This window comes from Ursus maritimus, unplaced genomic scaffold (assembly GCF_017311325.1).
Source record: "Ursus maritimus isolate PB19 unplaced genomic scaffold, ASM1731132v1 scaffold_7, whole genome shotgun sequence".
Lineage (NCBI taxonomy): Eukaryota > Metazoa > Chordata > Mammalia > Carnivora > Ursidae > Ursus > Ursus maritimus.
This window is the reverse complement of record NW_024426885.1, coordinates 27,661,042-27,684,825: the sequence shown is the minus strand read 5'-3', so window position 1 is coordinate 27,684,825 and position 23,784 is coordinate 27,661,042. Positions and strand designations below refer to the sequence as shown.

General features: G+C 44.5%; 2 protein-coding genes across 6 annotated transcripts in view; both read right to left on the bottom strand.

Annotated features, from left to right (window-relative positions):
• The window catches only part of SEC31B (SEC31 homolog B, COPII coat complex component), a 30,577-nt gene extending 17,085 nt beyond the window's left edge, over positions 1-13,492 (bottom strand). Inside the window, exons 1-9 of one of the 5 annotated variants that reach the window (XM_008706481.2) lie at positions 13,428-13,492; positions 11,093-11,216; positions 10,618-10,741; positions 3,108-3,303; positions 2,817-2,912; positions 1,726-1,869; positions 1,249-1,391; positions 281-380; positions 15-176 (exon numbers count right to left, since the gene is read on the bottom strand). In XM_008706481.2, coding sequence (XP_008704703.1) covers positions 15-176; positions 281-380; positions 1,249-1,391; positions 1,726-1,869; positions 2,817-2,912; positions 3,108-3,303; positions 10,618-10,741; positions 11,093-11,171 — 1,044 coding nt within the window. In that variant the 5' untranslated portion in view covers positions 11,172-11,216; positions 13,428-13,492. Of the gene's footprint in view, positions 1-14; positions 177-280; positions 381-1,248; positions 1,392-1,725; positions 1,870-2,816; positions 2,913-3,107; positions 3,304-10,617; positions 10,742-11,092; positions 11,704-13,427 lie in introns of those variants that run through there. The other 4 variants (XR_005833257.1, XM_008706414.2, XM_008706555.2 and 1 more) reach the window with 4 other exon arrangements.
• A 2,662-nt stretch (positions 13,493-16,154) lies between these two features.
• NDUFB8 (NADH:ubiquinone oxidoreductase subunit B8) lies at positions 16,155-21,254 on the bottom strand. Its single transcript, XM_008706801.2, has 5 exons — positions 21,098-21,254; positions 20,710-20,836; positions 19,099-19,198; positions 18,508-18,663; positions 16,155-16,339 (listed from the first exon to the last, which is right to left on the bottom strand). Exons 1-5 carry the CDS (start codon positions 21,210-21,212, stop codon positions 16,247-16,249), a joined length of 591 nt encoding a protein of 196 aa, XP_008705023.1. The 5' UTR covers positions 21,213-21,254; the 3' UTR covers positions 16,155-16,246.
• Positions 21,255-23,784: the final 2,530 nt, after the last annotated feature.

The window sequence follows — 23,784 nt, the reverse complement described above, 5'->3', positions numbered from 1 at the left end:
CAAGCCCTTCAAACCTTGTCAGCCTGTTTCATCTGCTGGACTTCCCAGCTCCTACCCATCACGGAGTACAAACTGATCCAGCCGTCGAAGGAGGCAGCAGAGAACACTGGAGGGTCCCGAGGGCACCACTGCACATCAAAGCACCAGCTGCTCTGTATGGGTAGCTTATATACTACCTGTGAGGGAACCCAACCGTTAGGGAAACCCTGACTTAGGTAAAGTAACCCCGAACACACAGCTTATTTCCCCTCCCAGCATTCCCACAGAAGGGTCAGCCTACCTCATTGCTCCCCAGGTTCCAGCACAAGATCTGGTTGTCCTTGGCACTACTGAGCAGAAGCTCGGCATCAGCTTGGCTCCACGACACTGCCAAGATCCCCCTAATAAGGAAAGGAAAGAGCAGCTAACATTTGTCAAATGCCTACTCTGAGTAAGGTACCTTATGTATCTCAGATAAACTTCATCCCTAAGAAATGAACAGTCTGATTTCATTTTACAAATGAGGAAAATAAGACTTTGAAAAATTAAGGAAACTTCAGCAGTCATGCAGCCAGAACCCAAGTCAAATCCCAGAGCCTGGGCACCATGCACTGTATCACTCTGCCTCGCATAGGTCCCCACAGAATGGCCTGCTTCCTTTCCCTGACTGTAAAGTAGGGACTATAAATCAGCGTGAATCAGGCAAGCACCCACTCCATGGGTGCTTTTTTTTTAGCAGGAGGGTAGTGAGGACCCAACTCTTCAAAGTCCCTAAGAAGGTATAAAGGCAATATAGTCCTTTAGTAAGAAAGAACAGTGTGGGGCTGCTTTTTCTGTTATGGGCCCAAGAGCTACAGCTTCAAGGGAAGGCCTGTTCGGAGGATAGACAGGAGCCAAGGTTCTCTTATTAAGGAGAAGTCTTGGAGGAAGCAGCCTCACCACCTAAAGAAATGAACATTATCTTGAATCAGAGCCTGGGGACTCTCCCCGGGGGACTAAACATTAGCTCCAAATATTTCTCAGGACCCCATCTACACTCCCTTTCTGGAAGTTAAATGGAATCTCAGGTTCTTTTCCATAACCTCAGGATCTCAAAGAACTCCTCTTTGTTGGGGCTAGAGCTAGGACTGAGAGACTGTGTGCTCACTGGGAATGACTTTGAAGACAGAGAAGATGTTTGGTAACTAAAGTGAGGCATTCACTGCCTCCTACCCAGGTCAGTTATGCCCCACCATCCACCAAGGATATAGACAGAGTTCGAGAGATTACCTGCTGTGGCTTTCCAGCACCTTCAGGGGCGAGGAGGCAAAGCGCAAATCCCACAGCTGAATCACTGGAAAACGATCATCTTCTGAACATAGCACCAACTGGGTGGCTATGTCTGGGTGCCAGGCCAGGCTGGAGCTGTGCATCTGTGAACAAAGCAGACCACAATGAGTGATGTAACCTGACACTTCTAGTTATGAACCTTGTCTGCCCAGTTGGAATAGGACCTCTGAGGGCAGGTTTTGTGTCTCTTCTATGTGATAAGTGATGACCATGAGTAAGTAAGGAACATTAGAAGCCTTCGGATCAGCTCTGTTTCGCTTCCCTAAGCATTCACTCTCAATAGGAAATCTGCTACGAGGCTGAACCTGCAAATGCAACAGCTAAAAGCAGAACCCTGGCGTGGGGAGGAGCAGCGCCAAACTCTGGGCATGAGAAAGAAGCCGGAACCTGAGCCTGCGTTCTGCCTCTGCGACTCACCCTGTTGCTACGATCGCTGACTTTGATGATAGGTTCATTCTTCCTGAGATCCCACACAACTGCCTTGCCGCTGGGGTGAGCAGAAGACAGAATGTGTTGAACTTGCCGGTTCCAAGCGAGTGCCTTGATGTCTTCTGGAGGCTGCTGAGGCAGGAAGGGGGGAAGGGGCAGAGGACAACTTGTCATCCCCTGGACCAAGAGCCATTTGCTGTTCCACTGCTCCCAACCGCCCACAGAAAGCCCAAGAGTAGATACGGGGCTTCCCAAACCCAAACACTGTCAGGGAGCTGGGAGTTGAATTTTCCAGAGAGGATCCTTTAGGGGACTGGTGTAGAAGCTGAGAGAATGGCAGGCACACTTGGAATTTACACCTATCCCAAGGTGCTCCTGAGAGGATGGAGTCAAGATTTAAAACAGCCCTCTTATCTATGACAAAGAGAAAGGTAGAGGAGGAGGAAGGGAGGAAAACACAGACATGTAAGACCCCCAGAAAGAATGAGGCAGAAAGAAAAGCCATTGTTATTTTTAGGGCACAAGGTGCTATCAAAGTTATACTTAATTTACCTCACGATACTGTAAGCACAAGACAGAGAAGAGCAAGGGAGCAAAAAGATGGGCCCAGTTATAGACTGACAGGTAGGTACACTCAGAGACAGACATACACAAGATCCCCAACTGCATGGGAGAACCAGATATAGAGGCAAAGCTGACCCGCCCCACAAAAAGGACAAGGATATATCTGAGTGTGCCCTCTTGGCCCCACTCCACTGAGCCCAGGGCCCTATTCTACTCTTACTAAGCTCTACTATGATAAATAGAACTCTCACTCCTTTTCTCAATGTCTTTTACTGCCTTTCTTCATCTTCCTTCCAGAAACCCTAGGACAGTTAATGACCACAAACCACCACACACACACACCCTCCCCTCCATCCCTGCTATCGGTAGGCTGGTAACGCATTAGTCTGTGGTGCTTTGTTGCCCTCCAGTGGTAAAGTCCAAAATCTCCTGTGCTCTGGCTGCCCTCCAGAATTCAAGACTTCCTGGGCAAATCAGCTGCACACTCTAATCAGCAGCCCCAGCAGTCTCCTTACCTGTGACTTGGATCCTGGGGTCATTGGCACATTTAGGTTATTCAAATCCCAAATAAAGATTTCAGAATCACTGGCCCCTGAGGCCAGGAGGTTGCCCTGTATGAAGAAAAGGCCTTTGGAGACACACCATCCCAGGCAGGGAAGGGGGAAAGAGACCCACATTTAGGGCTTCCAAAACCTCCCCCATAACAGCCTGCAAAGGGCTCAGAATTATAGACTGGAGGTCACAAGTGAATGCTCAGATCTGTGGCTCCATGGCGTGGCCATGTTTGACCAAAGGAAATGCAGTACCTGGAAAGGATTAAAGTCAAGGGCTCTGACAGCCCCCGTGTGCTTCTGTCTCTGGGCAATCACAGGCTCTTTCCCAGAAGACAGGATGTGAGTCACATTGTATAGAGTAAGCATGCCATCGTCCCCGCCGCCTGCAATGACCCCGGAGCCTTCCGAAAGCCCATCGCCAAAGCTCCCCCAGATCAGCTTGTAAAACCTACAAAGAGGAGAAACTGGCATCAGCACCAACTCAGAACCATGTCAGTCGGCAGAGAGGAGGCATCTCCATCAGCCCCTGCCATCATGCAGGCATCTCCATCCCGAGATGGAGCCTGCCTGTCTCCCTCACTTATCGGACACACAACACAGGTTTCCTTCCTTAGTCCTGCCCTTTCTCTGAGAAAAGACTCCACCTTTGTTACACTAGAAGGCAGGAGACCACTGCCTCAGAGTTGTGTGGCAGGTTTTTGTTGTTGTTGTTTCTTTAAAGTTAACATTATTAGGGTTATATAGGCCCAGGATACATACAGATAGATTACATCACTTAATCTTCACAACTCAAATAATACAACTAACACTTATTGGATACTTCCTATGTGCCAGGCACTGTTTTAAGTGCTTCACATGTGTTAACTGATTTAATATTCAACAACCCTATGAAGTATTCTTATTAACTCCATTTTCAATTGAGGAAACTGAGGCACAGAGAATTTACGAAACTGTGTATACACAGTAATTTTATCCCTATTTGACAACTAGGAAGTGGCAGAATCAAGGTTTAAAGTCTGACCCATCTTATTTTATTTTATTCATTTATTTTTATTTACTTTTGTAGAGAAAGAGAGAGAGCGAAAGTGGGAGAGGGGCAGAGGGAGAGGGAAGAGAGACTCTTTTTTTTTTTTTTTAAGATTTTATTTATTTATTCGACAGAGAGAGACAGCCAGCGAGAGAGGGAACACAAGCAGGGGGAGTGGGAGAGGAAGAAGCAGGCTCATAGCGGAAGAGCCTGATGTGGGACTCGATCCCGTAACGCCGGGATCACGCCCTGAGCCGAAGGCAGACGCTCAACCGCTGTGCCACCCAGGCGCCCCGGGAAGAGAGACTCTTAAGCAGACTCCACACTCAGCATGGAGCTGGACACGGGGCTTGATCTCATAACCCTGCGATCATGACCTGAGCCAAAATCAAGAGTTAGACGCTCAACCAACTGAGACACCCAGGTGCCCTGAGCCTTCTTATTTTAGAACCTGAGCTTTTAACCATCATAAAATAGTGTATTCTGTGTAGAGGAAGATCCAAACTCTTTTGTACCCAACTAGAAGCAGGTTCCCTACACCAACAATTGCTGTCCCCTCTTCTCTCTCAAGTTGGAAGTGAGAAAAGACCCAAGGACTTCTCCACCCTGTGTCTCTTCCATGTGACTAGCCCACTGGATCTGCTATATGGCTGCAGTGGGCCAGCCCTACAAACATAGAAGCATAAAGAATAAACATACCTCTTGGGAAACACTTTTGGCCTTCTAATGATGCTTCTAATAAGACACTACCAGTGGCTTGCACAAAAGAAAAAGATGGACCCTGGGCCCCTGCAGACAAAGATGGGTCGTCTGCAAAGCCCCTAGGGAAGGCATGTGAAATCCCCAAAGCCTTACAGGTAGTCTGTCCTTCATTTCACAGCTGCTAGTCAAGGGTATTTCCACAGCCCTTCAGAGAAGCCAGATTTCACATCAAATGATGTCATAAGATCCCTAATTGAAATGAAATGTTTCCACACCCTGGGAACAGTCAGCCAAGAAACTGAGTGGGATGACTGGGCAGGAACCTGTTTGGCCAGTCAGTAGAGCAGCAACCATTTGTTAGAAGTAAAGAGCTGAGCAGTGGTTGAGACCAGGTCACTGAAATAAAACAGCAGAGCGGACACAAAACAGTGGCTCCAAAGCTACGGTCCAAATGGCTATGTTCTAAGGTTGCACTGATCTTAACAGAGCAGAAGAATGTGTGCCACACTGGCTCAAGAGGCTGCCATGTTCCCCTGGGACTAGAGGTCCGTGTGGGCAGAGGGCAAGTCAACAGAGTAGCTAGAGAAGCCCAGAATAGGTCTCATAGGAACCAAAGGAGAGTATGGCTAGAGAAAAACTCATATAGGGATGGCAGAAGATGTTGCAGTAACCTCAGTATGGTCACAGCATATGACATCCAGACCGAAGACAAAGGTACCTGAAACCTCAAGGGGGAGTCACCAGAGTTGGAAAATAAAGCCCAGTTAGTTCAGAGTGACCAAAATGCAGAACACAGCGCATGACAAAATGACTTTCTTTCTCTAAGCATGTAGAAAGTACAGTCCCATGATTAACCATTTCACTAGTGAGGGTGAAACAGGAGCCCAAATGGGACATCACAGAGAACACCTGGGAGAGTGGGACCAGCTGGGACAAGTTAAGCAAGGACCCGGACATGATCATTCAGTGGGCTCAAGGAATGTCAATCATCTCTGCTCTGTAAATGGACAGGGAATAACGTGTGTGTGTGTGTGTGTGTGTGTGTGTGTGTGTGTGTGCATGTACATGCAGAGAAAGAGCACATAAGCCTGTAGGCAAATACAACAAAAAATTAACAACTGATTAAGTAAAGATATATGATTATTCATTTCACTATTCTACAACTTTTCAATGTTTGAATAGTTTAAAAATAAAAACTTAAAAAACAAGATGGCCTCTGGCTTGAAAAAAAGGATTTTCAGACATTAGAAGAAAGAGATTTAAGGAACAGGTATAAAAAGAGTTTGTATAGAAAAATAGGAACTTTCAAAACATGAGAATACCGGTGGAATTCTCTGTTGAAGAGGTTCCCATGGAGATGGCAACAATGGGCACCAGAGAGCATCAAGAATGATAAGTGGCATCTAAAGAAAATACAGATTCTTTACATACCTACCTAGACCTTGCAAAGCAAAATTTCCAGAGACAGGCCCTCAGAATGCACATTTTTAACATGAGCCCCCAAGTGATTCTAACAAGCAACCAGGGTTGAGAACCCCTGTACTAGACCCATCAGACTGATACGAGCCTAGCCCAATAAGGGAAGGTACTGAAATTCACAAAGACAGAACCAGTCCTAATGACCAGCTCATGGCTATGCTTCTGGCAGAGAGAAAAAGACAAGGTTGAAGAGAATAAACTGAGGCCTGAGAGATCAGAAAGTTATCCCAACGAAGCTCAGCTGAAGCCAAGCTTTAGCTACTTTATAAGTAAGAACATGTGCTGTCAATTCTTGCTTCTGTAATTTAGGTACTTCTTTGTTTAGGATTTTGCTTTTATTTGCTTAGTTAGGTTCCTTTTTAAAAATCCCAACCTCATCTTAGTGAATTAAAGTGAAAACAAGCCAAAATAGCCGAGGGAATCCAAGTTTCCTAAAAGTCAGAGTGGTGAAAGCAGTGCTCCAAGCTGGAGAATGCAGACAGTGAGGAGAGCAGTGGCTGTTTGAGGGAAGTCCTCTCCTGATGCCCAGTATGCACCAAGCGACTCTTGCCTATATCTCCCAATTTACAGCAGAGAAAAACAGGGCCAGAGAAGTTAAAAAATGTGCCCAAGAGGACATTAGATGGCAGTACTGGTTCTGAAATCAGGTCTATCCAAAAACAAAGCCCATGTTCTCTCTACTCCGTGATCTTTTTTTTTAAGATTTTTATTTATTTGAGAACGAGAGAGAGAGAGCACGCATTCGAGAGAGTGAGCACGAGCAACAAGGAGAAGCAGACGGAGAGAAAGAAGCAGATTCTGTGGGGCCTGATCCCAGGACCGAGAGATCATGACCTGAGCCTAAGGCAACCGCTTAACCGACTGAGCCACGCAGGTGCCCCTCTACTCTGACATCTTCATGTAATCTCTAAAGAAGGCAAACTTTGGAAATGGGAAAACGAAGAGAAGTACACAAAGTGATCTTTTTCTGCTTGCTGTTCTATACACAGGCACCCAAAGAAAGGTCACAGTGCTCCCCAAGGAGCTAGAACTGCTATAAAGGTACTGGAAGATAGATCACCTTTCTTCATGTTACAAGAGGATGGGTCATACAGAGGTTACAGAGACCACAGTGAGATCTAGAACGTCAGCGTAGACAGGGTGGAGTACAGCACATCACACATCGGCCTCTGACCTCATTCAGCCATAGCAGCTAAGTCCTCAGTTCACAAGTCAACTCAATCATGTATTATTCTCCCCAAAACATTTCTTCTTTCATGAGATTCATCTAACAAACCAAACATCACCAGCTTCAGTGCACATGCTCATCTGTATTGATTTGGATGCATCCAGTGCATTTATCCACACACTCCCGGTATACTTACAGCCTGAGGCAGTCCCTTGTCCACACCTGTACCAGTGTTGCTTTCTTTTTCTTTTTTTTTTTTTTTTTAGATTTTATTCATTTATTTGAGAGACAGTGAGAGAGCACAAGAGGGGGGAGGGTCAGAGGGAGAAGTAGACTCCCTGCTGAGCAGGGAGTCCAAAGTGGGGCTCGATCCTGGGACTCTGGGATCATGACCTGAGCTGAAGGCAGCGCTTAACCAACTGAGCCACCCAGGCGCCCTGTACCAGACTTTCAGAGCAGTTCTCTTTCGGTCAGGTATTTCTAAATATGTAACATTTCTCTGATGCATCATGGACTGAGGATAAGGGGGTCTTCAGGATTCAAATGTGGTTGAGCCATGGGTCCAGTGAAAAGGGCAGGCAAAGGAAGGGGAAATCTTTTGAAAAGTATATGTTTAGGTAATAATGAAGAGACACAAGGAATGTTTCTTTAAAAAAAAAAAAAAAAAAAAGGAGGGGCCCCTGAGTGGCTCAGTCAGTTTAAGCGTTCAACTCTTGATTTCTCCTCAGGTTATGATCTCAGGGTCCTGAGACAGAGCCCTGTGTCAGGCTCCATGCTCAGTGGGGAGCTTCTCTCCTTCTCTCGCTGTCCCTCTCCTGTTCTTTCTCTCTCAAATAAATAAGTAAATAATAAATAAATAAATAAATCTTTAGGGAGAAAAAAGGAAAAAGGAAAGAGATTATGCTATAAAAAAGAAAGGGAAGCAAAGACTGAACATAAGACTGGAATCTAGAGCCCAGCAGGTTCTTAGCAGTCATCTTACATAACCTCTTCTTTACACATAAGTGAGGAAAATGAAGACCACTGTCAGAATACCATTTGCACAGTCATGTAACTTTAGGCAAGGATGCAACTCAATATAATTGTGTTTTCCACTAAACCATGCCAAAGATGACACAGAAAAGAAAAAGGAAAGCATAAAGCAAAGAATGGGCAGCCTTCTACCTACCCTGATCACCTTGATCAATAGTTTGAGATGTGGATTTCTGAGTAAGTGACTGAACCCAGGCTGAGCCAAAAGTGGGTATCTTAGACCCTGGGGTGTCTAAGATAATTTCTTCAACAAGACTCTAATAGATCTAGGTCAAAGGTAATTTCTTGGGTCTTTGGAAATGCAAGTCAATCTTTGGATACAATTATGGAGGTGGAAAAGAAAGCAGAGATGAAATACTATCAATAGTTTTAACCATACTATTTATTTTGGTTATAGCCCCCAATCCTTGCAGGATGGAACAGGGTATGAAGTGAAGTTTATGATTCTTGAATTGGGTACCAACATTTCATAAAGGGTCCCTTCAACTTAGTTGGTTGCAAAACCAACCAATCATCACCCCTGAAAAGCTCTCACGGCACTAAGATTAACTGAAGAATAACTGTAACTAACTGAAATGGTGGATAGCAATGCTCATTGTGGTCTCAAGTTCTAATGTCACTTGTGCATGTAACAGATATTTATTAAGCATCTAACGCCAGGCACTGTTTTAGGAGCTAGAGATACGGAAGTAAATAAAACAGGCAAAAATCTCCGCCCACAGGGATCTTAGGATTCAATTTCAATTTCAAGATTTCTTTTTTTTTTAAAAAGGGTTTTTTAAAGATTTTATTTATTATTATTTTTTTTATTTGACAGAGAGAGAGAGCACAAGCAGGGGGAGCTGCAGGCAGAGGGAGAGGGAGAAGCAGGCTCCCCACTGAGCAGGGAGCCCAATGCAGGGCTTGATCCCAGAAACTTGGGATCATGACCTGAGCTGAAGGCAGAGGCTTAACTGACTGAGCCACCCAGGTACCCCCTTTTTAAAAAAATGTTTTAAAGATTTTATTTACTTGACAGAGAGAGAGAAAGAGAGAACATACAAGCAGGGGGCAAGATTTCTTAAGCAATTATACTGCATCTTTATTAGGAACTCTTTGCCCTAAGGAGCCACTACTGTGCTGAAGTTGCTGCTTCGCTGGCTGAGGATAAGAGCCCTTGCCCACTTCCCCTCTTAACTCCAGGAGTATGAATGCTATTGCATTAGCTCACCCCTTTCATGGGCCCTTTCTGAAATGCTTGCTTTGATGCTAAGAATATTTCATGATTACTGGTAAACCCTCCAGTGGCTGCTCTTCAAAGGAAAAGGTACTGGAAATACAAAGACATGTAAAACATTATAAAATAAGGGAGGCTGTTAGAAAGTGATATAGGGGCTCCAGAAAGGGAGAACAATAACTAACCTTTCATTATTAAGTTAAACCATGAAAAGAAAAAAAGAGGTACTTCTGTCTAAATAACTTAATCTCTCAGATGAACCAAAAAATGCACAAGAGAATGCAAAGTTGCATTTTGACCGCTAATCTCTAAAATGGGATAGACAAGATAATTTTCTGAGCTGTAGGAAAAAGACCCTACATTTTTAATCTATAAAATTATAAAAACTGTATTTTTAATAGTAGAGTAATGCACATACATTACTTATATTGCCTATATAACTCGAGTATAGTGAATATTCTCATTTTCCCTGGTGGTATGAAAATTTGGAGACCACTGCTATAAGCCACATCTTTATAAAACCTGTAAGAGAAAAGTTGAATAATAGAAAGAAGGTAGATTTTGGAGTCAGGCCTAGATGTAAATCCTAGCTTCCCAGACTTTCAGTTTCCTCCTGTGTAAAAAGGCCCATTTTGAGGGACAAATAAGATATACAGAGCCCCTAGCATAGTGTCTGGCCTGTATACATACGCTCTGTGAATGTCAGTACTCAGCCCTATAAGCCTGCTAGAGCCATGAAATCCATGAGTACCCAATCAGTGCCTAACCACGATGAGAGGCTCACTCATTCTCCTCCCACTGGCAGAAAAGGAGATATTGTGTAAGGTTATCTTCGCAAGAGCCAGGGGAGGAAGGAGCCAACATCTCTGGGCTGAGAGAGAGATCAGGTACTTATGGGTCCAGCTTTGTGTGAGGCGTCTCTATCACATGATTCTGCCTGACACCACTGCTGCTGCTGGCCAAAAAGGTACAAGTGGGTTTTTTAAAAAAATCCTTTTGCAAAATAAACCCAGGGTTAACTTCTCTCTTCAAGTATCTCCTCATGAGCCCTGAGAAGCACACATTACCACCAGCATTCCTCAACAAGGTCTACATCAGAATCTGTCCCACACACCCATCAACAATTCAGACATAGTACCTGCTTGAGGCAGAAAGGACTCCCTTGTGTTTCAAGTCCAAAGAGGGGTCCCTGAAATCAACCTCAAAGATTTCCAATGTGCCATTTGTGCTAAAGGAGGCATCTAGCTGCTGGGCAGATGTTCCTAGGCACAAGAAAAGTTAGGAAGAGGCAGCATATAAGCAAAAATACATGCATGGATTTGGGGTATAAATGGTTAGGGAGTGGAGAGGCAGAGGAACAGAAGACTGGGTATACTTTTTTTCAAATGGTAACTCCAAAGAAAGCAAGAAAACAGGAGGTGCCCCGGCTTGAGCCACAGTTCAAGGCTGCCCCCAGGTACTCCAAACACCTAATGTCCCCTTGCTTATGCTGAGAACAAACCCCACCTTTCCATGACTCTAAAGCTTTCTCTGAAGCTCAGTAAAAAATTCTGGATATTAAGTCTCCCTTTGACCTATGTACTTTCAGTGGATTGTAGTTCAAAATATCATACCTGTGGCCAGGTACACAGGGTAGTGGCTGGCTGGGCTCCACGCTTGGACAGCTGGCCGTTCAAGTTCCTTTAGCTTCATGGCCGGTCCTGTGTGTGGCAGAAAACTGACATGGCCTTCAACCTACTGAAAATAGAAACCTGCAAACTTAAGGGTCAGATCCAGGGAGTACCTGCAGACACGAGATCTTGTTTCTCTCTCCCCACCATGGAATGGGGATTTTTGGGCAATGGGGGGTAACATACACATAACTATCTGTAGATCTGCAAGGACAGTTCACTTACCAATTACTGAAATCTAATGCTTTAACCCCAAAAAGATATCCAAACACAGTGGTTGCCGCAGGCCCAATGGTGATGATAATCATCAGATCAGATAATATCTCAGTAACCTCATCTACTCCCTTGGCTTTACATACCATCCATATGCTGATGACCCCCAAATTCATTCCACCAACACAAATTTCTCCACTGAGCTCCAAGTTCTTATACATAACTTGCTAATCCAGTATTTCCATTTGGATATAGCAAAGATACCTAAATAAGTCTGTCAAAAACGAATTCTCAGGGCGCCTGGGTGGCTCAGTCGTTAAGCATCTGCCTTTGGCTCAGGCATGATCCCAGAGCCCTGGGATCGAGCCCCACATCGGGCTCCTCCACTGGGAGCCTGCTTCTTCCTCTCCCACTCCCCCCTGCTTGTGTTCCCTCTCTCGCTGGCTGTCTCTCTCTCTGTCAAATGAATAAATAAAATCTTTAAAAAAATAAAAAATAAATAAATAAAATGGAATTCTCTATCCACCATCTCCTCCCCCCAAATCTGTTCTTCCTCTAATTTTCTGTATCTCAGTAAATGGTACCACTATCCACCCAATTGCTCAACCAGAAAACCTGAAAATCACCCTTGATACCTCCTTCTCCCTTATTCCAATTCATCATTAAGTCTGATTTTACCTCCAAAATTATATCTTAATCTGTTTACTTTTCTCCATCTCCACCACCACCACACTATTTGAAGATACCATCATCTCTCACCTGGATTACTGCAATAATCTTTCAACTGGTCATGTTTACTCTACCATCACCCAATTAACTCTTTACATAGCAGAAGTGAACTTTTAAATAGAAAAAAAAAAATCAAATGACTTCTATTGCACTCAGAACAACATTGCACTCAAAGCCCTTATGACCCTGCTCAAAGGCTCCGGCCTACCACTTCAACCTCCTATATCACAGCTTTCCAGGCTCAGCTTCTCACCCCCTCAGAAAGGTCAGCCACCCAACAAAATTCAGACTCAATTTTTTCTCCTTGGTAACTTATTTGTTGAATAAGTGTAGACATCCATTTTAATTCTATGGTTTCCAATCCAATTCTAACGCATATTCAAGGTGCCATCCCAACAGGCTAGTAAAGTGGCAGGAAGGTGTTTTGTTTGTTTTTAATGTAACACTGAACTTGAGAGAGAAGACTTGGGACCTGTTGTGACCTGCTTAAGGAAGCCACCGACAGGTTAGTCTAAACTTAGAAAAATAGCAGGTAGTATTGCTCAATCTCTAATGTACTTTCCAGCCTGAAGAAAGTTTAAGGCTGCCAATTCAGCCAAGATTCTCAGGGGGGCCTCTCAACACTTGAGGCAACATCAATTACGTACGGACTCGGGGGCACAGTGTATTATATAGTCACCACCGCCACCTGCTGGTCAAAGCCATTTTCACGTTTCTGGGGAAAGCCCTTAACAGAAGTAGGAGCTGCGTTTAGCATTGCTCATTTAACGTGCAAATCTCAATTCTCACAATGGTTCTATGTGGCAAGTACTATTATTATCCCTATTTTACGGGGAAGAAAACTGGCTGGGCCGAGATGTGAACCCCTATCAGCCCCCACAGCCCAGTGCTTTTAACCATTATACTGGTTCAAACTAAACTCAACTCCACGTGAGGTGTTAAATCCCCGACGGTCTAGAACTGGAAAGAGGGGCTTTTACTCTACATTCAACCAAGAGCCGAACAGACTGCTGCAGTGATGGAGGACGGCAGCGACCCTCGGCAGCGCCGGCCCTTGGGGGCGGTGAGCACAGCTTCCCGCCAGGCCTGGCCAGGCCGGGGCCCGGAGTGCACCGGAAGGCGCGAGGGCGGCGCTGAAGGGAGACACTCGTCGGGCCGCAGCACCCCCGCGCGCCCGGGAGAGCGCAGCCGAGTCCAGTCCAAGGGCGGGCGTGCCGGGCCCCTAGGGGAGAGGCGCGGGCCGGGGTCTCCGCTGGGGACGAGCTCCCGCTACCCCCGACTCTCTCCCAAGGGAAGGGCGGCACTCCCAGCCCCCAGAGAGGCGGGGAAGACCCACCTGCTCGGGGAGCCCAGGCCAGAGCAGCGCGGCGCAGCCAGAGCTGATTTCCTCAGAGGGCCTTCGGGCTTATTTGGGCGCTGCGGACGGCGGCTGCCGAAGGCCAAAAGTAGTCCTGGCAGGGCACCGCGCGCGCAAAGCGCGGGGTTGAGGGCCGGCCGGCCCGCGAAGGATGGTAATAGGATTCTCGCGTTTACTCCGGGCTCCCTCACCTGTCCTGTGACTACGCAGTTCTGCCGCAGTGGATCAGATCCTGTGACTACTAAGTTATGGCCTATTCAATTTGAGCCAGGCTCCAGGAATAGCCCCCCGAAAAGGGATAATACTAATTCATTATTTGTTGAAGTGGAGAAGACCTAGTGTTAGTTCCAGAAGCTCTCAGTGGAATCTTAATTGAAAAGGTAAATAGCAATCGAGGCCATAAACAACGGCAACGCACTACAGCTCAGCAACAACTGGTGGCCAAAAGCTGTTGGCTTTTGTTGGCTGAATTAAAGGGTATAGGCATGCGGCGGGCTAGGTATTGTAGGCCACGGGCTTCCTGGAGGGTTTCAGGGACACGAGTCGGGTGTCATAACTTACAGTGGCAAGATAGGTGGTGTCTCAGAGAGAAGGCAGGGCCCAACTGGCTAGTAGGCCCCCTGGCATTTCCCATACCATGAATTAAAGAGGCCGGATACAGATTGGGAATACCAGTTCAACTCTGCAGGTAATTGGGAGTTAGTGAAAATTATGAGTAGGGATGCAATAAAATGAAGATTGTATTTTGATTCCCTTGGAGAGAAACCAGAGCTGGAGGCAGGGACTCAAATTAGGAGACTAATAGAATAGTCCCGGTACCAAGTGATGAAAGCCTGGATTAATATAGTGGCGGCGACTATAAAGGAAAACTGGACAGGCTCTTGTGACTGATGAAGGTGAAGAGTTGAAGGGGGAGGTGAAAAAAATGAGATGGATTTTTTTATGTTGACTGAGGGAATTATGGCATTTCCAAACAAAAATGTTTTGTCAGCAGCTGAAGATCTTAGACCTGTTATCTGAGATTCAGAACTTTGGTTTTATGCAGAAGTTCCACCATGTTTTTGCCAGTTACACCTCCAAAGATGGTGAATTGGTTGTTATTTTACGACAGAGCCCCAAATCACTGTGACACAAGTCTAGATTTCCTTTCCGTGTGGACTAGAGGGTTTTGAAGTCAGGACAGAAGAAAATTTAGGGCATTGTCTGTGCCTGCTCACTCCTCCTGTGTACTAAGTACTCACTAAGCATTTTTTGAACATCTTAGCACCACAACAGTGGATGAGACCTGAGGGCAAATAAACAGGGTGGAAAACTGAACCTTAGACTATACCTCAAATTAGGGAATGAGGCAGAAATGTCACTGATGGGAGTGCTCTGAGAGAAATTTGAACCAAAAGCATCAGGTCACAGTTTCAAGCAGGACAGAATTAAAAAAATAAAAAATACAGGGGTGCCTGGGTGGCTCAGTCAGTTAAGTGTCTGCCTTCGGCTCAGGTCATGTACCAAGTCCTGCATTGGGCTCCTTGCTCAGCTGGGAGTCTGCTTCTCCCTCTGCCTGCAGCTTCCCCTGCTTGTGCTCTTTCTGGGACCAAAAAAAAAAAAAAAAAAAAAAAAGTATACTCTTCTCTCTCAGCTCACACATCTCTTAATTCTTCACTTTGTTTTATAACTGCCAGTCTCAGCTTCTAGGTAGGTACTTGAAGGCAATTATTTTGTCCTGTCCAATTTTATATCCCCAGGACCTGTCAGTGTCTGATATGTGTGTGTGTGTATACATTAGATGTCAGATATATACATATACATATATATGTATACATATCAGATATACAAATGTTTGTTAAATATATTATCAAATGTGACAAGAGGACAGAGAATGAAGACAGACAAAAAGCCAGTGGAGACACTGAAGTAGAGGGATTTAATTTCATTAACCACCCCCTGATCTCATAAAAGTCCCTTTCAGTGCCTGTACAAAAACTAACTTGGATGGACTTGCTTTCATAGGTCATACTGAACGTGTGCTTTTCTTTATGGGACAGGTTTTTAGGCAGCATGACTGTTACTTTAAGAAAATGTCCCCGAAGGGACAAAAAGAAAAGGAGTTGGTTCACTTAACAGATGCACTGAGATAGATCCTCAAAAACAGGAGCAAAAGCCATGCACAGGTTCAGAATAACTCACTGAACTGTCCTCTAATTCATAAATGTAGGATTCAGAAGTTGCTTTGGAAGAAGGAATACATGCTTTTACGATAGAAATAACATTAGTGACAGTCACAGCCCCAGGTGACTCCAAAAACAACTATTTATCCTGGAATATACTTGAAACATGTTAAAGTACAATTTTTTAAAAAACTAACCACTATAAAAAGGTTTTTTTATGGGAAATACTTTTTGTTTCAATTTGGGCAGTCAGGAATATATCTTCCCTCTTCTTCAACCCTGTAAATGGGAAAAAGAGATACCCTTACCACCTGCTGCACAACTGGAACCGTCAAATACCTTCACGGTCCCAGCAAAATTAACAAATTACCATTTTCTTGTGCTTAACTCCCCCCACCTCCAGTCTTTCTAATCTCAGAGTGGGTAGGGGGTGGGAACGGACAACACACACACACACACACACACACACACACACACACACACACACACAAACGAGAAGGAAGAGGTCCTCAGTGGCTATTCCTGGGGAAATGAGGCACAGATACCACAGCACTAAGTTTTATTAGGGATTTCATTAGGGTTAAATCTCTAGAAATGAGAGAGTCAGTTCAGGGGTACAAAGCTGATGAAGCCACCTCAGATCTCATAATGAACAACAAGCTCAGGCTCTTTGGTGGGATCGCCGCCTCGTTCCAGGTACAGATTATTATAAGGATACTGCTTTGGCCCCTAAGGAAAAAACACAGGTCAGCAAGATAGCATACGTCCCAGCCAATACCTGGCTATACCCCACTCTGAGTTAACGATCACACATGGTAAATGGATACGAGGTAGCCTCTGGTCGGACCCAGCAGGGCTAGAACAGCAGGAAGAGCACTCCTCTTCCCTAATCAGCCCAAGGTAAAGAGAAAGCCTAGATTGTAAGAGAAGTGGTGCCTACAGTGTGTGTGTGTGAGAGCGAGTGAGAGAGAGAGGGAGAAAAGGAAGGAGGGACAGTGGGAGGGAGAGTGCTTTCTAAATGAGACGATGCATCCATCCATCCCACTCTCTCCTGGGGTCGAGACAGACTCAATCTCCTTTAAGTCACTCAGCCTCTAATGGTTCCACCACTAAAGTGGCCTAGCAAATGAGGCGTGCAGGAGCAGCGGTGGGGGAAAGCACAGAGGAGACACGGCTGGGACGTGCTTTAGGGGCTGCTGGCTTTACCAACAAACAGCTGTCAGAGAACACAGCTCAAGGGGAGGAGAAAAGGGTGATGTGCTTACAGAACTGAAAAATGGAAGAGCCACACTGTGTTTCTTGCTCTCCTGAAGTGAAGTTAGTGCTCACACCAGCCCTACGTGCACTCTCCAGCCTGGAGCCCCTGGGGCTTGGTAGGAAGGCTCGTGTCAGTGCACACAGACATACCAGCTACCATCACGACATCGATTATCTCTGCAGAGGTAGCACCGAGCAGCCAACTGCAAACACGACGGTCTTCCTGCTTTCAGTTCCTTCCTGTACAATCTACCCTGCAGACTACTCCCAAATTAATCATCCTAACACCCTAACCTTCATTATGTCATTTCTGTTCAAAAACTCAACAAAGTTCCCTGCTGCCTAGACGCACACCAAGTCATCACTGGATCCCCAACCCTAGCACAATCTGTATCTGGTACATAGTAGGGTCTTCATAAATATTTCAATTAATGTCTTACTATACCACTGAGTGCAAATCCCTAACTACACAATCAAAGTATCCCAACCTAAACAACCAACTCACCTCACAATATTTTTTAACATGGCAATTTCCACACCTAATTTCCCAGAACATGAGAATTACCTGGGAACTTGTTAAATACTGATTCTGGAACCCCACCACGGAGCTACTGAACCAGGAATCTAAATTTTTAGCAGCTCTCTAGGTAACCAATACAGCTGGTTACCTAGGAATATTTTACATGCCTATTCCATTCCAGCTAACTAACTCTCCTTTTCCTTCATTCTATTTTCTCTTGCCCCAGATGTTCTTTCCAACTTCTGCCCACCATCCAAAGTCTATACATATTTTTAGTATCTAGCATGATCCTTCTTTTTAACAGGACCTCATACCCCTTAACACACAGGTTCACTACATACATATGGACACTAAAACTGCCACATTCCTATATCTCTGTTCAAATGTTGCTCATCGTGTCATTTATCTACATCTTCTTCTTACCCAAATCTAACTTACTTAAAGCTAGACAGTGTATTTTCCGTGTCCTTTACGTTTTCCAAAATAAAACTAACTGTGCTCGCAGTAAACAATTGCTTCCAGTACCCTATATAGGACACAGTGCCCTTCACACTTCCAGCAAAGAATAAGGTTTCAGCTCTATATTTCTTTTTTTTTTTTTTTTAAAGATTTTATTTATTTATTTGACAGAGATAGAGACAGCCAGCGAGAGAGGGAACACAAGCAGGGGAAGTGGGAGAGGAAGAAGCAGGCTCATAGCAGAGGAGCCTGATGTGGGGCTCAATCCCACAACGCCGGGATCACGCCCTGAGCGGAAGACAGACGCTTAACCGCTGTGCCACCCAGGCGCCCCTCAGCTCTATATTTCTTGACTCTACCTTGAAAAATCACTTGCTAAGATATAATTGGTAAGTATAGTCCCCAAATGGCAACTCTGGAAAACTAGTTGACCTACAAATTCTCATTTCTCATTTAGTCCTAAACTGTTTCTTCTCACTCTGACTAACCCAAGAAGTAGCATGAAGCAGTGCTCTGAGACTTGTGCCAGGTCAATGGGTAAGGCCTTCTACAGGCCTTAACAGGAAGCCAAGCTTGGCTGGATCTCTACTCCAGAGACTTCATTCCCTCAGGAAACAGCACTAAATAAATGTGCCTATCAGAGTACTTCTCAGATACTCACCACAGGCTGGTAGGTGGGGTAAGTCTCCCCGACCCAAAACATGAACAGCATGAAGGCCACGAAGCCGAAGAGGTGCTTACACATGAGATTCCAGGAAACAGGCGTGGGGGATGTGTCCACACGGTTCCTGATATACATGTCAATGTCCCAGTGCATCTGAGGCAAAAAATCAGTTAAATGTCACATTCTGCTCTTCCTGCAAAAGGCAGGCAATCTGCAAAAGGGTCATCAGAGCCTGATACAAGGTTTGATAAAGGCAGTCTACTGCCCTAGGGCGATATTCTGCAACTCAAGTGTGAGCTACTCTACACGTAGGACTAGGTGCTGGCTTAGGTCTAGGGTTCTGCTGACCAAAAACACTTCAAGCATGGAAGTTCACAATTTTCAAAGTACAGAGCTCTGATTATTTCCAGAAGTCTCATCCCATGTGCCACACATGGAACCTCAGATCTCAGATCACTGGATCTTGCTTCCTTGGCCAGAAAACCTAATGTTACTTAGACAGCAAAGTACCGTTTAGGCTAAAGAAAGAATCCTCACGAAGATATTAGGGAGAAGGAAGAAATGTCAAATGGGAGATGGATCTCTCACCGGTTCACCCCAGTTCAACCTCAGGTCTGGATGGTCCCAGTTATACCACGGATCCCTCTCCTGCTGTGAGCGATCAGGGAGCTTCGGGTAGTCGCCATACCTGAAAGACAGAAAAACTTCTGGAAGGGGCTTTGAGTGGCATCACTCAAGCAATTGAAAGTCCCCTCATGTTAACAGATGAGAAACTAAGTGACAGATAACTGCCTCACCTAAGGACAGAAAAACCCACTTTTATTTTTATTTTATTTTATTTTTTTAAGATTTTATTTATTTGTTTGACAGAGAGAGAGAGAGCCAGCGAGAGAGGGAACACAAGCAGGGGGAGTGGGAGAGGAAGAAGCAGGCTCCCAACAGGGAGCCTGATGTGGGGCTGAATCCCAGGACTCTGGGATCATGCCCTGAGCCGAAGGCAGACGCTTAACAACTGAGCCACCCAGGCACCCCAGAAAAACCCACTTTTAAATTAAGATCTAAATTTATAGTCACCAAGCACAGAACTAATCACAGAAGTCCAAAGTGTAAAAAAAGATCATGTCAAACTCTAAAACATTATAATATACATTATAACATACATGCTTTTCTTACCTTCTTTCAACAACAAAAGTCATGCAATGTTATAATGTTAGAGCTGGAAGGGAATTTAGCAATCAATCACTCTGATTCCCTCATAGACAGAAAATGAAACTGAAGTTTAGCTTGAACCCAAGGTCACCCAGCTAATTGGAATACAAACAAAAAGGATTCAGATTAGAAAAGCATTCTCTTCGTAGCAATTGTGCTCCCCAACCACCAAGTTAGCATACATCTCCAGGTCTCAAACACCTCATGGGACTTCCTGCTAAGCTGGATTTTCCCCAACAAATCCAGTTTCAACTTTTACAGACTGCTACCAAGGCTACTCTTGTCCACAACAAAATAAGAGACATAGGAAATGATGACAACTAGTCATGTGTCACAGAAAATGACTGGAAAACAAGAAAAATAGGAGCTCCTAAAACCACTACTGAAAGAATGATGATAGGAAAGAAAATGAGCATGACTGTAATCACTTCAGATAATTAACTGCAGGGATGTTATGTAAAGGGAGGGATGGATAACATCAACTGGAGTAGGGAAGTTGGTTGTTTAATCTGCTTGACAGTTACTACAACTTCCACAGCCCTAACAGCAAAGATATTTTTTAAAAGAAAGATATACACGCGAATATAGAGTACTCCCTCTACAAATAAGGCTCTCAAGACAGGAGTCCAGCTCCAGCCCTATCACGTGCCTGGATGACAGCACCTGAGCCCAGCAGATGCTCAATCTAAATGAAACCTCGCACTCCAGTTGAAGCCAAGCAAAGTTCCTGCTATTCAGGGGTCCTCAAGGGAGCTATTAAAATCTCGGCTTCCTCATTTGAGGAAACAGCCTGAGCCAAAGAGAAAATTGAAGTCCTCTAGGCTGCAGCTGCTCACCCATCACCTCCCACCTCCCTCCACCGAGAAAGGCACCCACACCATTGACTCTGAGGGGTCACGAGAAGGTTCAGGGAAAATGGTCAGGGTCGAGTCACCCAACCCGGCTGGCCATCTCCCATCACTACCCGGCTGCGAGCAAACTGCATCTCACCCCATGCCATCATCCGGGTACGGCTGGTAGTCTTCTACCCGCATATTGTATTTCTTGGCGGCGGCTGCCCGTTCTTCCGGGGTTTTGGGATAGGGACCCGGGAGCATGTCCTTCGTAATGTGCGAAGCTGGAGAGCAGAAGAAGGAAGGTCAAAAAAGACTCTGTCCCTCCTGCCGCCTTGAAGGCTTCAAGCTGCGATGGCTGCGGCGGCCCAGGCTTCAAGATACCAGTGAGACTCTTGACCCCCTTTTCTGGGTATACTAACTCCACCTCCGCCCCCTCGCCGGACACGGCCACCGCGGTATCCACGATACCCGCCCCCCTCCCAACCCTCGACACACCAAACTTCAGGCATCCCAACACTCAGGCCTTGCCCGTTCTTGCGGACCTGTCCGTGCACCCAACGGCACCACGGTCCGGGTTGCCCTTTGCAGCCATCGGACTCCCAGGACCCGCGCTCTGGCCGCCGCCATCTTCACCTTCTCCCAGTTGGCCCTGCACATGCGCAAAGGCCTTGTCACGGTGGCTGAGCCGGGCCAAACGCGACGAGGGAAGTCGGTAGCGAAGGAAAGTCTTTAGGCTCCAACAAGGGCGGGGCTTAAACCGTGTGGGAAGCCACAGGGAAGATGAGGGGATGGGTAGAGGCAGAGAGGGAAAGTGGAAAGGAGAGAAAATCAGGTAGGTCACTACTTTGACATTTCATATTGTTGTGTCCCCTTCTTCGTCATCTGACTTAGACACTTCCAAGGATAGTGGGGACACAGACCCGAGCGTCTCAGGTGGACGGCTAACTTACCTCCCCCAGGTGCAGTACAAGTCAAATGAACCGAACCTGTCTTAATCTCTTCTCTGACCCTGCTTCCCTTTTTCCTCTCCTTCACTGGCACTTCCTCTTTTCATACCCAAACGTGATCGTTCTTCAAATTCAGCCGTTGGTCTTCCTTGCTCTGGTTCTGTTCTGCAAATTGGTTGATCTCCTTCACATAGAGGGATGATGCAACACACAAATCGCCCCAAATTCGTTCCTCAGTTTTACTCTGTATTTATATTTGAATGCCCCAGTCACCTGAACCCAACAAATGTGAATCCAGTCCTAGACCTAAAGCAGCTCTTCCCAGACTGGCTAAAGCCTCAGATTGGCTCGGACTTGCAAAGATTTCAAGCTGGACCACAGTTAACAAACACTAGCTTAAAGAAGAATGGGGGATATTATCATGTTTGCATATGAATATGTTTTCACTTTTACACAAACAGGATTTGCATAATTTACACAATATAAGTGTACACATATTTCCAGCAACTTTTAGGGTGATGACTGTTTTGGTGCAGAATCCATCATTACAGACCTTCTCAAATATATATTAAAGCAATAAAAATTACATATACTACTTGGCATATAAATTTGGGGGAGGACTACTTCACAGCAACTTGCCCTCTTGTAAAAAGCATCACTAGTTGATGTTCAAAATAATCGTACGATATCTGCATTCAATCAATAGCAAGCCCTGATCTAATTTGGGTTAAGAAACAGTGTTGGTCTAATTTATTTACTATTATCAAGATATAATTCACATAGCATAAAATTCATCCCTTTAAAGTGTACAATAAAGTGATTTTTAGTATATTTACAAAGTTGTGCAGTTATCTTCACTAATTCTAAATCATTTCCATTACCTCCAAAAGAACCCCTGTCCCTCTTAGTGTATTTCCCCTACCCCTAGACCCTGGCAATCACTAATCTACTGTCTGTCTGTATGGATTTGCCTATTCTGGACATTTCATACAAATGCAATCATGCAATATGTACGTTTTTGTGTCTGACTTACTTCACTTAGTGTAATATTTTTAAGGTTTGTCCATGTTGTAGCATGTGTCAGTTCTTCATTCCTTTTTATGGCTAAATAATATTTTTATATTGGTATTCAACTTTTTGTTTATACACTCATCAGTTGATAGGCATTTGGATTATTTCCACTTTGGGGTTATTATAAATAATGCCATTGTGAACATTCTTGTATAACTTTTTGTGTGGCTATATGTTTTCAATTCTCTTCAGTATATACATAGCAGTAGAATAGCTGGAGAAAGAAAAAGAAAGAAGGAAAGAAGAAAGAAGAAAGAAAGAAAGAAAGAGAAAAAAAAGAAGAGAAAGAATTGCTGGATCATAGGATAACTGTATGTTTGACTTTTTGCAGAACTATAAAACTATTTTTCAAAGAAGCTGCACCATTTTACATTCCCACTAGCAGCATATGAGGGTTCCAATTTTTCCACATTCTTGACAACACTTGTTGCTGTCTTTTTTTATTATAGTCATTCTAGTGGCTGTGACTGGTATTTCATTGTGGTTTTGATTTACATTACCCTGATGACTAAAGATGTTGAGCATCTTTTCATGTACTTATTGGCCATGGTATATCTTCTTTGGAGAAATGTCTACTCAAGTCTTTCATCCATTCTTAATTGGGTTGACTTTTTATTGCTTAGTTGTAAGAATTCTTTATACATTCTAGGTCCAAGTCACTTACCAGCTATATACTTTGTAAATATTTTGTCCTATTCTATGGATTATATTTTTGCTTTCTTGATGGTGTCCTTTGGGACCCCGTTTTTATCCTGAAAGGTGTTGGAATTTGTCAAAAGCTTTCTCTGTCTATTGAGATGATCATGTGGTTATTTTTTTCTTCTACTAATATGGTTAATTTTCAGATGCTGAACTAACCTTGCATTTCCAGAATAAATCCTACCTGGTCATGGTATATAATCCTTTTTAATATGGCACTGGATTTGGTTTCCTAGTATTTTGTTGGAGATTTTTGCATCTGTATTCATAAGGAATATTGGTCTATAGTCCCTTTTTCTTGTGATATCTTTGGTATCAGGATAATGCTTTTCTCATAGTTGGGGATTGTTCTCTCTTCTATTTTTTGGAAGAGTTTGTAAAGGATTGGTGTTAATACCTTCTAAAATGTTTGGTAAGATTTATCAGTGAATCCGTTTGGTCCTGGGCTTTTCTTTGTGGAAGGTTTTTGATTCCTAATTTAATCTCTTTACTTGTAAGTCTATTCAGCTTTT

What these genes read in the sequence shown, in the direction of transcription:
- NDUFB8 (XM_008706801.2), bottom strand. Translation starts at nt 21,212, where the DNA reads ATGTGCAGGGCCAACTGGGAGAAGGTGAAGATGGCGGCGGCCAGAGCG. An exon ending in GCCGTTGGGTGCACGGACAG is followed by an intron (nt 20,837 to 21,097) that starts GTCCGCAAGAAC and finishes TCTGCTCTCCAG; the next exon opens with CTTCGCACATTACGAAGGAC. An exon ending in TACCCGGATGATGGCATGGG is followed by an intron (nt 19,199 to 20,709) that starts GTGAGATGCAGT and finishes TCTGTCTTTCAG; the next exon opens with GTATGGCGACTACCCGAAGC.